Source organism: Protomyctophum parallelum, assembly GCF_964188405.1.
Source record: "Protomyctophum parallelum genome assembly, chromosome: 3".
NCBI classification, from domain to species: domain Eukaryota; kingdom Metazoa; phylum Chordata; class Actinopteri; order Myctophiformes; family Myctophidae; genus Protomyctophum; species Protomyctophum parallelum.
Window position 1 is genome coordinate 44661520 of NC_139698.1, and position 16139 is coordinate 44677658.

At 41.4% G+C, this 16139-nt stretch overlaps 1 protein-coding gene across 2 annotated transcripts in view; it reads right to left on the reverse strand.

Annotated features, from left to right (window-relative positions):
- Window positions 1-5570: 5570 nt before the first annotated feature.
- The window catches only part of rftn1b (raftlin, lipid raft linker 1b), an 83565-nt gene continuing 72996 nt past the window's right edge, over window positions 5571-16139 (reverse strand). For both annotated transcript variants that reach the window (XM_083760597.1, XM_083760596.1), the window contains exons 7-9: window positions 13111-13214; window positions 6935-7010; window positions 5571-6426 (exon numbers count right to left, since the gene is read on the reverse strand). In XM_083760597.1, coding sequence (XP_083616723.1) covers window positions 5815-6426; window positions 6935-7010; window positions 13111-13214 — 792 coding nt within the window. In that variant the 3' untranslated portion in view covers window positions 5571-5814. The remainder of the gene's footprint in view (window positions 6427-6934; window positions 7011-13110; window positions 13215-16139) is intronic.

The following is a 16139-nucleotide window of genomic DNA, read 5'->3' on the forward strand; positions in this document are numbered from 1 at the left end:
TGATTCTTTTCATGAACACCAAAAGGTTATTAAGGTACTAACATGGGATTTATGGGAAATAGGCTACTGAGGCATGTGGGTTGTGGTCTGAAAGATATGATGATGTAATAACCACATCTAGAATTGGATAGAATTGGCATTTCTACAAATAAGCATTACCAGATTGTGGCCATTTTTAATAGCAGCCAGCTTCTTTATGAAATCATTTTATGGCTGGATTGCAATATTTGCAAAACATATTTCAAGCACTAGCTGGAACAATATGAACTCATAAACTCAATGTAGTGTTCTACTGTTTGATTCACTGTTTAATATATCAAAGGTGAAACTTTGCTATTTTTCCAGAATGACTCGTATTCGTAATCAATGTGAAAGTTGGCTGAGCTATTGAGTGTGATACACATTACAGACTTATTGCTCAGGCTGTCACAACTTACCACAGCAGATAATGGAATGCCCATTCTATCCAATTCTAGTTCTGTAGTAATAACTATAAATCCTATATTCTGGATAGGTCAGTGTTATTTTTTTCTTCTCTTTTCTTGTAATCTCATGCCCTTGGAGAGAAAACAAGAATGTGCACCACATATGACCATCCAGGGTTTCCAGGCTGTCCATTTGTAGAGTGCTCTTTTGGTGCGTTCAGTGGACTGAGGTTTTAACTTTAAGGGCAATGTCCAAAGTTCTTGTCCTACTCATGAGTACCCTGAATAAAACATGTCTGAACTTTTCCTTTCATCATGGCTAATAGAGTAACACATGGAGGAAGTTGGACTTCAAAGTCCAACTTACGCTATATACTCTGTCATATGACTGTGTATACTGACAAGTTACTGACCATGTTCCTGGCCATAATACCGACATGATGCTGAGTCTGACCATGATACTGACATGACATGATGCTCTGCTGTGACATGAATTTTATAAAATTCTACTTACAATCTCAACAGGCTTTTTTTTCTCTCCCTGGGAAGTAGGCTAATTATTTTGAAATTGATGAGATGTTTTCTATTATCTAATTATATAAACAACACAAGTCAATACACATACAAATAAAGCTTACACAACTGGGTGTAAGGAGAGGTAGGGGATCAGATAGGGGGCCCAAAAAAAGCTTGAGAAACACTGATTAGATGTTTACACAACAATGCCATATATCCATACTATTTATATTTGTTTGTGTATATGCTATAAGTGAAGTGTGGGTGTGTTTAAATTACAGTAACTTCCAAAAGTAAAACAGCAACATGGGTACACATTAAATATAAATCATTTTATAATATACAAATTGTACAGATGGCATGAACAGTAGGAATGTGGACATACTCAGGTCAGGATAGCAAAGATAAAGACTACTTTTTTCTTCCTTTATAGCAAACACTGCTATGCATATGACTAGCATGATGATCAAACATACTGAACATTCAAGATGGCAGCCAGGGGGATGAAAACCGTAACACCAGCGCCAGAACCTACTGTAAGAATACATTTTCCAGAGGCTGTGAGCAAGCTAAAGTGACAACATAAAGGAAATTACTGCATCCTATTGTGTCATGTTCTGTCATTTCTAATTTGCCCATATCACATCATAGTAGCACACAGGAAATGAACCATTACATTTTGTACAGCATTTACCAAGAACAATTGCACAGCGCGTCAACTGTAGGCGCAGAGACAATTACACAGTAAAATTAAATCCTCACTCCTCAGTGTGAAATTTAACAAAGTGTTAGCCGTTTTGTACACTAATAGTTAAATGAACACTGAGGATTTTACTGTCTAACAACAGGAAACTATATTAGCTTTTTTATTTTTTACATTTAACAAAGGTAGTTCTTTGTAAGATCTTGTATGGTCAAAGGTTTCGCTTGTGTCATGGACTGCTAATTTGGCAAGTTCAGCATTGTTTAACTGATGAAGTGTCTGAACCCTCTCTTTTTCATATAGGCATGTGTTCTATTTCTAATACAAGACCATGTATATATGATGTAGGCTAACCACAAATCATGAGTGTACTCATGTCAGAAGTTAGACTACAGTAATTAATATAAGCTCCTATCAGGGAAAGTTGGATGTCTGGCCCCGGATAGCTAGATGCATACAGGACCTGCTGAAATGGGACCCACACTTGGGTCTTCTTAATGGATCTTGACTATGTGTAAGAAAAGAAAGGGGGAAACAAAGAGAATGTGATCTATTCTAGACTATGAACTGTTTTGTCAAAAGTTAGCTTACAAGCTAAATGTACATGAACTGTTTTTTGTTTTGTTTTTACAGCCTGTTGCAGTCACATCTATGAACAGTTCATGTACATCTAGAACCATTGGCAAGGACAGAACACTCATGGAAATTAATTCATATAAACCAAAGGTGACAATAACATAAACAAAAACTGTCAGGATTCAGTAGGAACATTTGTTGAAAATCATTAACATAAAAACAATCTAGTTATCAAAAGGGGTACAATAATATTGCCCGTTATGATTCGTATTTGTCACTGAAAACAAATTTGTATTTGGCTGCCCAGCAGTGATGCAAGAGTACAAATGAAAATATGTGTCAACACAATAAGCAATAAGTGCTTATTACAGTTCAAATAGCCCCAAGCAAGACGCAGCTCAGAAAGATACCACAGAGAATATAACATGTGCTCATATCTTTACTCTGTATCAGAGTGATTATTTGCTGTGCGCTCGTCTACACAGTCAAATCTTCTGTGTTCATTTTAACTCAATGTATTGGGTCCATTTGGTTACATGTGTACGCTACAAATGGAATAATGAACACTGAGGGGCTTTACTGTGTATTTGAACTACACTCAGTTCAAGATGTGTAAAATTCTGGTTCTGTGACTGGCATCAGCGATCTTTTCTGTAGTAATGTGCTCATCCTCACTCACACCCAATGGTTTGAGGAGCTCAATTTAAGCTCCATCATAGGGTGTCATTTGGGATCACAGGGTATGGCAATTTTCACTCAGTAGCTTTCGCATTTAACCCCACGTTGTTATTTTAGGCATTTCTTTGTAGATTATTCTGATTTTAGATCTGCGTTATTCTACGTTAGATCTGCGTAAGACACGTTTTTTGACTGCAACCATACATTGATTGATTAATGAATCCCTTTCAACCTGGCTGTGTCAGTGTGCCTATTTTGGGCATGTAACATTTTCAATAATTTCCTTTATTTTATTCATATAAGGAAAATAGCAGATCTACAAGATTACAATGCATACTTGCATAGTGATACGGTGCATTGTAAGCTTTTAGATCGGATATTTTAACTACATTCTTGAAATAGGGCTTAATTGGTCCTTTTTTGCCACCCTATATATTTTTTCTGAAATGATGCCTCTGCCCAGAGGTTTCATATGGAAAGGAGCAGAATGGAGGAGGTCAAACACGATGACCCCTGGGTTCAAACATACGTACATCCTTTGGGAGCTAGCTCAAAGCATGGGTCAGAAATACACTTGTAGCAGTCATTAGCAAAAAAGCATAAGCAACACCCGCCTACTTACAAATCATACAACTTTTCTGAATTCAACTGAAAGCTCTCAATGAATGAGAAAATGTTACATCTGTGAAAAAAATTCAGAACATATACTGTAACCTCGTAAAACATGGTTTAAACTTTAAACTAAAACCACCTAATCCTTTGTCAACCTTTCCCCTCTCAGTTCAGTGAAACAAGGAGCAGTGAAATTACCTTCAAAACACAAACACTGATAATAATCACACTGATAATTAGTTTTTGTTTGACTATACAATAACACACATAACACTGAAATCGCTGTTGTCTCCCCATAAGACTTTTATAATGACCATTTGTGGGCCATTTGGTATAGTAAGGCTAAACTGGTCACAGTTTGTTATTCTACTCTACACAAAACACATAAAAACCCAATGATCCATGAAATCATTTTCAACTGAGACACATTTATTCAACAGCATCAGGCTTGTTTGTCTTAAGAGTTTCATTCCATAATAGAATTATCCTCCATTTGCCATATTTTGAAGTCACAAAATGAAAGATGGAGCTGTATTAACTTTACTTTAGAAAGCACTTTGTCGACAGAGTAGTAACACTTTTAACAGACTAGATAATATTTTGGAAATATCATTGAGTGATGAAATTGTTTCTCTTCAGGTATTTGATTTATGTACAGGATTTTGGAACAGAGCTCTCCAAATCCAGTTTATGTTGCCTAAGCAATTCAGACCAAGTCAATGACATCACCATTAATTGTGAAGGTTACTTGTTTGGCATGCTGAGGTGTATTGCAGTCAATAGCCCCCCCATAAGTGACCCCATTATAAATGTATGCTTCCTGACAGATCCCCCATTGACAAAACCCATTAGTGAGCTAATGGAAGCTCTATGGCATCAATGCCGGCAACCCTTTTAAATGGAAAGCAACATGATACCATTAAACTCCACGTCATTATGACTTTGTTATTGTCAGGAACGATTCCTGTACAGAGGTGCTTAAAGGAGCTAAAAAATAATGAAAGAAATGTTGATGGAAGTTTTTTTTTATTAGCCAATTCATGTATTTTATATTTGACTTTCTTGCATGCTGTTCTCAGTCTCACTTTCAATCTCTCTCTCTCTCTCTCTCTCTCTCTCTCTAAATTACCAGCCTTGGTCCTGAATGTATACAGCATTACCTTGCTTCCCTATTGATACTTGTTTATGATGACCATTGATCAAAAACAATAATTAGAAATTAAACTTTGGGCAGAAATAAACACCCATTATGTAAACCAAGGAGAACTCAACACACCTACTTTTAACATGTTCTCCCTCCCACGACTACAACATTGAACAGAATTTCACACCATTCTCCAACTAGGCTTGAACATGGAACATTCTGTATGCAAGGTGAGCTCACCACACAACAAAAGTGATTATCGGGCTCTCTCTGAATCACTAGACGGCCTAGTGCTCAGCGTAAACAGTGCTTTATTCCCCTTAACTTTGGATTGCCTGTCGCAACAATAGCCATTTCCCCTAGCAGAGTACTTCATCCTCTACATGCCTTCTGTGAGACGAGTAACATTGGTACAAAGAACAGCGGAACAGGAAACAACGATACAGTCTGTCTGTCCATCTTTACTGAGGATTCAAACCCTCATTAGTCGTTGACTATTCCAGCATCGCTTGTTTTGCATACATACATTCATTCAGTATGGTTGTGGACATACATATAGGTCAATTGTTCCTCTCAGGGTCTAGATGTGGACCCAAATGGTCCATCTGGGTCAATTCTAACACCCTTTGAGAATCAGAATCAGAATCTGCAATTGTTCTTCCATAGCCTCACTGTGGCGCAAACCATTGAGAAGCTGCTTAACCACTTAAACCCTATACCATTTACATCATTGACCAGAGTCCTCCGGGGCCCCCCCACCCCCTACACACACACACACACACACACACACACACACACACACACACACACACACACACACACACACACACACACACACACACACACACACACACACACACACACACACACACACACACACACACACACACACACACACACACACACACACCCCCTCTTCGCCAAAAACAGCCGTTCTACACGCTCACAAAGCATTGTGTTGTGATGCATTGTGAGCTTATAATATTTTCACCAAATATTCGCCCCCTGATTAGTGACGCTAGGGTTCACGTGGTTAAACACCAGATGAAAGAACATGATAGGAGTGGAGATTCCAGGCTGATAGGATCACATTGTGTTCCAGGGGCCTCAAGATAGGTGCTTTGAGACTCAGGGAGGTGTGACCCTTCATTGGCTAGGCCTTATTCGTGAGTCTCTTCAGGCGGGTTTTGATTGGATGCCGTGATCCGTGCGTCCGCCGCCAATATAGTGACCGTCCCCTTGTTCACTGGTCCTTGTGGGCCTGGTCGATCAGTAGCACTATCTCCACCCTCCTGTTTTTCCTCCCCTGGTCCCAATCCATTTTCCACCACAGCTGCAACGTTTTCCACACCCCCATCAACATCCTCCCCCACCTTGGACCCTCCGTCTATAACCACAGACACAGTTCCATTAATTTGAGACCCTCTACTCTCCGCCACTGCCTTTGTTTCAGGTCGGCTTTTGTCTTCTTCCACTGTGGTACATTTTTCTACTTCTTTCTCCTCCCCTCCACCAACCTCAACCCTGTCATCTACCTTGGTCTTCTCCTCCCTGTCATCAGTCGCCTCAACAGTGTCACATCCTGCCTCTGTCATGGCGGCCCTGTCGTCCTTGTCACTGGTTTCCTCTTTTGCAGCTGGCTCCCTGTCGTCAAGAATCTTGGGATCTTCTGGTTCCTTCTCTGCTGCCGTTTTGTTTTTCTTCTTCTTGTTCTTTGCCACATCTTTGATGCAGTTCTTGTTGGACTTGTTTCGGGGTTTGAAGATGAGTTTCTGGAAGGAACACAAATGCAAAGGTTAAGATAACACATTTCTGGGATGTCGTTCTCGTCAATAGAGTCTTAGCCACAAGGGGCACAAGGGAGATGAAGAATGGGTCTCACTGGATCTAATATGGCACTTGAATCAGGAATAAAGCTGAGGTAATTTTTCAGAAAGAAATGTAATGTCTGCTGAACAAAAAAGAAAACATAAACTATGACAGAGGTTACATTCAGAGGTTATCACCAGGGTCATGAAGAAACCATTACGGGCCCTACCTTTCCAAATGCTGGTGCCACAGAATTGTTAATATCTCAAACAGAGTGAGGTTCATTCACGTTTGTCTGACACATTGTGTATTTATCTACCTACAACAAAAACAACTGTGGTATTGGAGCAATTTGGAGGTGAAAAGGGGTGATGTTGGACTTGGATAGATGGCTAGTGGAGCACAGGATGACTTGACTTGAGGAGAGCCATTCGCCAAGAGAAACATTGTGAGGAATGCAAGGTCACGTACCTTGGATTCCCTCCTCTTACGGGCAAGGACGGGTCTCTGCAGAAAGACGATCTGTTTGGTGGAGAGACTTCCATCGCTAGACGATCAGGGAGACAACATGAGGGATGGGAACAATGCAGGGACAAGAGAAGGATGTTAAAAGGGAACAGAGGGAGAGAAAATCGATGGGACTTTAAAAAAATATATATCTTGGACAGCAATTACAACAATAGGAAACCTGAGATTACTTAGTAATTTCCTACACCAAATATTTAGATTAAACGTCTTGGGCTGTAATTTATTTATGAAGCCGAGGCACTTAAATTGAATGGGGGTTTGTGTTACCGACACAATGAATAAAACTACCTTCACCTTCTTTTATTTCCACAGATTATTCTTTTAAATAGGCTTCCCATGATGAGGGCAAAATAAGGTTAGTTTTATGGTACCAACGATTGAGCAATCCACCCTTTTATTGCCCTGTTACGTGCCACGTAGGTCTGGTGGTCTGTTCTCTCTTCAACAACAGCAGTCTTTGTTTGTAGACCACAGACCTGTTCTTATTGTTCTGCTACCAATGTCTAGCGCATATGCCCTGCCTTGGGATAGGTAAGATGGGGGCCTCTATACATAGACCACACGTAGGCAGAATCTATGTTAAACCACACTAGGTAAGGGATGGTTGCCACTTTTGTATTTATCCTCATTGGACAGTGTAGCTAGGCAGTCAGGCTTTTGTTTTCATGTCAGTCAGTTAGACAGCATGTGTTCACCTTAGCTGCTTAGTTTATTATTTTGGCAACATCCGTGTCCCCTGGCAGTGGCATACTTTTGTTTTGAACTATCTGAACCATTTGTAAATATTGTAAATTAATTCTGCTTTAAAAACACTAAAAGATTCTTAAGGTAATTTTTGCCTCGAACCCTGTGTTTGTCTCCATTTATTTGCACCTTTTTAATGCTTGGTATCCCATTCAAACTATGTTGTGTTACTCTAGCCTCTAGACTCTGCTAACATAAGGGTTTCGTAACATGCCCTCTGCTCTGTTTTATAGCTGTTCGTGCTCTGTCATTGACTTGTTACACTGTCATGACACAACCTCTGCATGCAGTGCTTTTAACTCTTCCTTACACTCATACCTAGAGAAGCAACACTGAAGGGTTGAAATGGCAGGAAGCAAACTGAACGTTCACGTGCGTCTCTGCATGGCCGTCTGTGGGCACTTGTAAGACACGCATATCTCATACCTCCGCATAATCCATTATCGTGATTCGTGAATATAATCCCCCATGCCATGTACATGTCACGCTCCTGTATTCAAAATAGGATACTTTAAATGAGTAGTCGCGTTGACATATTAATCAGTGCAGGGAACACAGATTGTGTTCTGAGTGGGTGTGAGTGTGTTCAAGTGTGCTGTCACTAACTATAGCGTAATAGCACGTCCTCTTGTGTTTTACCCCTTCCGCTCTTATCTCCTGATTGTCTATCAGTTCAAATAGTTTTCCTTTTTTTGTCTGACAAAAAAGACAAAGATAAAAGCGAGCAATTAATACAATACAAAGTACAGTAGTCACAGTAGTGCATATAAAGGTACTGACCTACCTAATCAGCAGCAGGCTGCTGAGCCAGTGCTTGCGCAGCCTGGACGTGACCCGGTAACAGCTCTTCATAGGGTTCGTTAGTGCCACTATGATGCTGTTACTAGACACCTCCAGGCGTTGCATAACGTTATACATCTGTTGTCTTAACAAAGCATCACATGTGGGCACACCAGCAGAGGTAAACAACTGACTGGCACTGTGCCACCTATAGGAACACGTAGCTTGATTGATTTAATACGTTATCGTCAGAAATGTGCAGAGCACGTGGTACAGTAAGACATTTGGCTAAAAGAATAACACAAAAAAAGTCATGGGGACTTTCCATTGTGGTCCAGACATCTTTTAAAAATCAATATGTTCTCTCCGATATCAATACAACCATTTTGATGATGCGCGCGCGCGCACACACACACACACACACACACACACACACACACACACACACACACACACACACACACACACACACACACACACACACACACACACACACACACACACACACACACACACACACACACACACACACACACACACACACACACACACACACACACACACAGCAGTTTTTAAGTTAAGCTGGACGCTTCAATTGGCAGCTAGTTTATGTTGGTAGTACAACGCTAAAAGCCTGCTACAAATCTTCCCCTCTCCCAACATCAAATAGGCTTGAGAGTCCTCTAACAGAAGGCTTACTATCTAAACCACCCAAAGCCCACCACTTCTTCCATTTTCCATTACATCCTCCTTCCACTGTTTATCCAGGAGCTCTTTTCTAGGCTGTCAGACTGTCGGATGGCTTCCTGCTGAATCAAAGCACAAAATGTACCTGAGCTCTCAGCAAAAAGCACCAGCCCATTAAAGTGGCCCTGCCTATTTATGGGAAAATATGCCTGTTGATGGATACATCTGAAGAAACATTAAAACTACTGCTCTGGCAATGGGCCACTTGTTAAGCATGGCACAACCCCCCAACCCCCCCCCCCCACACACACACACACACACACCATCATCCGAGTATGACTGTCCTCCTTATTGGTCCTTGTGGATCGTCAGGTGGTGATGGAGGCCGATTCTGGACCCGATTACTCTGGTGTAGTGTGGACAGGGGAATGTAGTGGTGGGTTTGGGTTGGACCTGTTTATTGGATGCTCTCTCCTTTCTGAGTCTGCGCTTGTCCTGTGCAGCATGGCGGAGGTCATCATCATATTTTGCAGCACCCTCACGGACAAGGTTTCTCTAGGTCGTCCTGTCTGTTGCCTTGTCTTCCCAAGCTTTTAGGTCAATGTGGCACTTCTTTAGGTTTGTTTTGATGTTATACCTCTTCTTTTGACCTCCCGGGGCCCGTTTCCCTTTAACAAGCTTTGGACTTGTTTTGGGAGGCGAGAGTCAGGCATGCGGACAACATGGCCAGTCCATCTGAGCTGGTTTTGGGCAATGGTGGCTGTGATGGTGAGAACGTTTGCCTCCTCCAGGACGCTGGTGTTAGTGCGCCGATCCTCCCAGCTAATCCTGAGGATTTTCCGGAGACACCTCTGATGGTACGTCTCAAGTGCCTTTATGTGCCTGCTGTATGTGGTCCAGGCTTCTGACCCATACAGAAGGGTGGGGAGCACCACAGCTTTGTATACCAAGATTTTGGTCTTTGGTTGGAGATCGCTGTTCTCAAAGACTCTCTTCCTTAGCCTTGAGAAAGAGCCACTGGCACAACTGATGCGATGGTGTATTTCGTCATCGATGACGGCATTTGAGTATAGGAGGCTGCCGAGGTATGGGAAGTGGTCCACATTTTCCAGTGTGATGTTGTCGATAGAGATGTTGGGGGGTAGGACAGGACACATACGCACACGCACACGCACACGCACACGCACACGCACACGCACACGCACACACACACACACACACACACACACACACACACACACACACACACACACACACACACACCAATTCTTGATGCACAACTACTTTTTGATTCAAATCTAACAGTTTTGTAATGCATACAGACAGTCAATTTCTATATTGTACTAAGCCACTAGAAGATGCATATGTCAGATGTTAAGCGTATAAATCAAATAAATGTCATGTTTTATATTTTATGGAGAGAATAAATCATTCTATAATAAACGTCCCTGAAAATAATTACATCACATTTAGCACACAAAATTAATGACTACAAACACGCGCACGCACGCACGCACGCACGCACGCACGCACGCACGCACGCACACACATCAAACTACGCTACATGAATTAATGTGGCGTAGAGAAACCAGAAGTCCCAGTTAGCATTAATATTGGATGCTTTTGAGATCATTGACACGTCCAGATTAAGTACAAGCTGCAAACCCCTGACTACAGAAGTGTGCACTGTTTAAAAATTGAGAAATCAGCACAACAAAACAAGTGTAATGACTAGAGCTAATCTGAACCAGATCATCCACCATTACTTCAGTGTAAAAAATGGGAGAGAAATGAGCTCTGTCTTGTACTGAATCTAGGCCGACTCTGATTAATTAGCCATGTTGCTCTGTTGTGTTGTGGCATTTTGAAAGAGAAGAGAGAAAGAGAGAGAGGGGGTGAGCGAGAGGGAGGGAAGGAAGGGGCGAAATGAAGGATGAAAATAGAGAGGTAATTAATCAGCTATGCTCTGAAACGGTCACAAACATGACTAACAGAGGTAGGGCTGAGATAAACACTTCCAGTGCCACAGTCTGCTACACAATCACAGTTCAAACGCATGACATAACAAGTCACACTGTGCATTATCAGGGTTTATAAGGGTAACATATTTTGTTCGAATAGACTAGTATTTACCATAAGAGGACATGCAAGTATGGTCAAATAACCGCATTTGGCTTTTCATCTGTGCATACTAACTATTACCAGGATTAATGCTTAAGACTGGTGTAAAGAGATAGATTATTATCATAGACAATTAGACATGCATAATATTCACTATAATGTCAAATAGTGTCACTAATTATTTTCAGACTACTAAAGACTACAGCTACTAAAATGGTTGAAGAGAGATAGCCTTGAAGTGCAAAAAAAGAGCATGGTTGCTGTCTCATTTCCAGGCACAAAGAGCGGATATACCGTCATACTAGTATTCACAAATCATGAGTCAGCACAGGTTTCAGCAGAGGAACCATTTCTGTGAGATTTCCATTAATGCACTGCACACCACTGCAGCCGTACAGTGTACATGCACTGCTGTATGAAGCTCCAACTAAATTGGTAGAGATTTAGGTCAACGTTCATTCAAACCAGATGAATGTGAATATGTCATATTTCCTGAATAATATATTTCTGCACCAGATGCGGTCAAATGTAACATCTTGAACAGCTGCCGTTGTAATGAAATAATTCCAGAACCCACAGACAGAACAGTTGTAGGTGGATGTTCATTCCTTTGTCAGGCATTGCATTTGGTCTGACATAGAAAATGGATATTTGATACCCATGACATATTGGCTATAAGTATTTTGGATTTAGTTTTTATTTCCTGCTGCAAAAATACGAACAAAATAGAAACCACTTTCACAAGAATCATAAAACAAGGGGACGTGATGTTAAGACTGTCCATTGTGCCAATAGATGGTGGAGATGGCAAATCACGTGAGATTTGCCTTGATGTTAAGAGTGGCATTGGGAAGTGTATTTCTTAACTAGGGCATGATGTCAATTTCGGGACACATCCTCAGTAGTGTGCCTTTGAATCAGCGGGAGTTTCGGCCTTCAAACACTATACACCCTCATCAAAGGTGGCCAGCTAAAGGGTGATCAAGCCTTAGCTTGTATCCCATGCCCAATCATTAAGATTTGCCTCCCACGGGACTATGCAAGGCAGGGGCGTCCTCTTCCCTGAGCCAGCCATACAGCTGACCGCATACCTCATATGCCCTCATGTTTGAGGGGTTTGAATGGAGTTCTCAGATGTGTGTGTGTGTGTGTGTGTGTGTGTGTGTGGGGGGGGGGGTCATGTTCTTATAGCCCAACAAGGGTCTTTCCTTATACTGCATGTCATACTAGCTGTTTTTGATTGATTGATTGAATAGTTTATTATAACTTATTAGACAGAAATGTAAAACAGCAACAGAGTACAGTCAAACATGTAGTCGAAAAGGGATAGCACCAAATAAATCACACCTGTGTGAACTGAGCGGTGCAACTATATAGTATATATATTTATTGTACTGTACTGTGCGCTGTACTGCATTGTAGTGCACTGTGCTCTGCACTCTACTTTGATTATTTTTGGTTACCATGTTGCTGCTTTCCGTGCTCGGACACAGAGACAGACACACATACATACACAGGGACACGCATAGCTGCGAAATGGAGCAGAGGCACCGCTCAAAAAAGTCCTTGCGGTCTTGTTTCCATTAAGGTCCTATGCAATCACTTCATAGACATGAAGACATGATACATGTTAGGGTAAACATGTAACATGTAACATGATTCATAGCAATTGTGACAAAGGAAATGGGCCAATGTAACAGCCATTACCTTTTAGTCTTGATAACTGGCGTGGGTAGAACACAGGTGAGTCTCCAGCCATATGTAGCTATAGGGACTGGAGTAATTACCTGTTAGTCTTGATAACTGGCGTGGGTAGCACACAGGTGAGTCTCCAGCCATATGTAGCTAGGGACTGCAGTAATGGAACATAGTCTGTCTTCACCTGCAAACCCTGTGAACAAAGAAGAAGACACACGTCAGTGACGTCTCTGCAGAGGCCAATACTTCTTATAACTGTCAGAAAGAAAGGCTACTGTACTGCAACTTTTATACTCTACCTGGCAGGTTAAAACAAAAGCCACCATATTTGCATTTGAATGCCTGTGCCTGTGCGTGTAAAGGTGTGACTACGTGACAAAACTACAGTCATGGGGGAGGGAAGCTCAGAGTGCTAATTTGTGTATCTATTTTCTTCATAGATGCACAAGCAACGCATGACGCAACCAGCCACCCACATAGTCGGCGCCACTGTGTCACTGCCAAAGTGCAGGAAACAACACGTGCATGAAATGTGCACATACACACAGTGTAATGCTTGATTTACACTTAGTTATACGTGTTTGTGTCTACAAGCTCACAACGCATTATCGAATTTAGCTTTAGGTCGGCTACCGGTATATCCATTTAGGTGTTTTTGTATCTGTGAGGATGTCTTTCATGTGTAGCTTAATTGCTGGTGATAGAACTCTGTGGGATTTTTATTTGCTCTGAGAGTGTGTCAAATGTAACCAAGAGAATCCATAAAGCATTATAATGACTGTATGAGGTTGCTGACAGCTCCAAGAAGCTCCAGTGCAAGCCAATGTTTGTCAGTGTTGGGGTCACCACCTTCTCTGCTGTGCAACGCAATCTTATGTATATATTGTATACTGTACTGTAGGTAATGAATGATATTCTAGATAGTGGCACATGCACGCACACACGCACGCACGCACACACACACACACACACACACACACTTCATGAAGTATGTGGTTTGCGTTGTTCAGTATCCCTGTACCAACCAACTGAAAGATGCTGACTTACAATACACTAACACAAAGACACGCACGCACGCACGCACGCACGCACGCACGCACACACACACACACACACACACACACACACACACACACACACACACACACACACACACACACACACACACACACACACACACACACACACACACACACACACACACACACACACACACACACACACACACACACACACACACACACACACACGTCATAACACCCTTAATTGCAAAGAAGAAAGATGAGACACTCAGTAAAGTTTAAATGTCTCAGGATTATAGCCGTCACCTGCGCTGGAACCTGAACCTAGCACAACACTGTAAAAGAGCACACATCACACCTACGCGGGCACCATTAGCCTTTGCTGCGCTATGAATATAATGTAGCCTAATTAATAGTGACAAAACTGACAATGTATTCTACATTACATACACAACAGGTAATGAGCCTCACACCAATATGATATAATGGCATACTGTCAGCCTGTTCATTACCCAGTGCAATCATGCACGTTCAAAGCATTTGTTTTTATTTTATGCTCAATTATCGTGATGTTTTCTTGTGTTATTATAATTTCATTAAATTGTAAAGAAAATATACTGTATAAATTATTTTCAATTAGTGTACAAGTAAAGGACGAGAGAAATGAAAGGAGGAAGGAGAGCGGAAATGTGAGAAGGTGAGAGACAGGGAGAGACTAAGGTGGCAGAGTGGCATGCACCATAAAGCCTAATTTGTTGCTTTCCAAAAGGAAGAGATCTTCAAGCTAATACGACGTATTCCTATGGTATACATTGCATTGCAGTTCTGTTTTTTCCAGCAAGCGTGTTTCAATGTGATGTATAAAGTGTATCGCGTACACAGTAAGCCCTATGGTCCAAATTCACAACGGCGTTTACGCTCATAACGTTACGTAACGCTAGTGGAAAGGCATTTACGTGGATTTCCCACATTCATTTGGAATTCATGGAAATGGCCGTGAAGAAATGGCTGCAACCCTTTGCCATGAGTCGGTCTTTAGCATTCAAAACTGCATCACACGTTATTTACACAGGCATTATTCCCCCGGGGGAGAGAGTCGAGAGACATAGCTTTACGGTTTATTTTGGAACCACTCCCAGAAAAGGCCTTAATTGTCTTAAAAGTAAATTAGGAAATAATTTCTCTGTAATGACTTGCTGCTCTTTAGAGAAGGTGAAAGTTAATCACGGTCCTAAGCGTCTCTCCCCGCACTAAAGCTGAATTTAAACTCCATCGCAAAAGCGATTTCAATGGCCAAAAATAGGTAAGAGTATAAATAGGCTTTACTTATGCTAGGTTGAAGCATTAGCATTCAAGTTATGAAATGAGTGCAAAGTACAGAGCCAACTCAGGGCTAGTTTGAAATAGGGTTTAAGTGGTTAAAAGTCTGAAACAAGTTGTTACTAATGTTTAACTGGTGTAAATGTCATAAGGGCTCAAATCATAGCTGCTCTATAAACAGCTCCTGTAATGAAACTTCTCTGAAGTCAACCATTCACCCTGCCATCAGCATCATCATCACGTCAGCAAGCTGCACGCGCTTCATCTCACACACGCTGGGACGGTGCAAATTACTCTTCCTCTATCTAGGTCACCTCCTCTCTCACCTCAGTCACAAAGGAAAGAGATATCATGGCCGAAGGACATGCTTTAACGATCATTCTCTGCCACCCACAACACACATGCACATATTGTAGTAGCTGCTGTACCTTCTCACGCACGCACGTACACAATTAGAATCAGGCATATTTAATGAACATTCTTGTCCCATTAATCAATTAACCACTTGAACCCTAGGTCCCTATTCTGGAGCAAACATTCGGCAAAAATATCTACAAGCTATTTTCAGCAAAGAGACTTGGTAAAGAGGGAAATAAGTAGAATAGAGCCCTGGGGAACACTGGACAGGGTTAAATATTGAAGTGGTTAAATATTTTCAATACATTCACGCAGATACATTTTTAAGAGTAACGTTATAAAGCAAGGCAAGGCAAGTTCATTTGTAAAACATCAACAGCAAAGGTTTTTTTAGCTGTGATTAAAAGAACTGAGAGTTG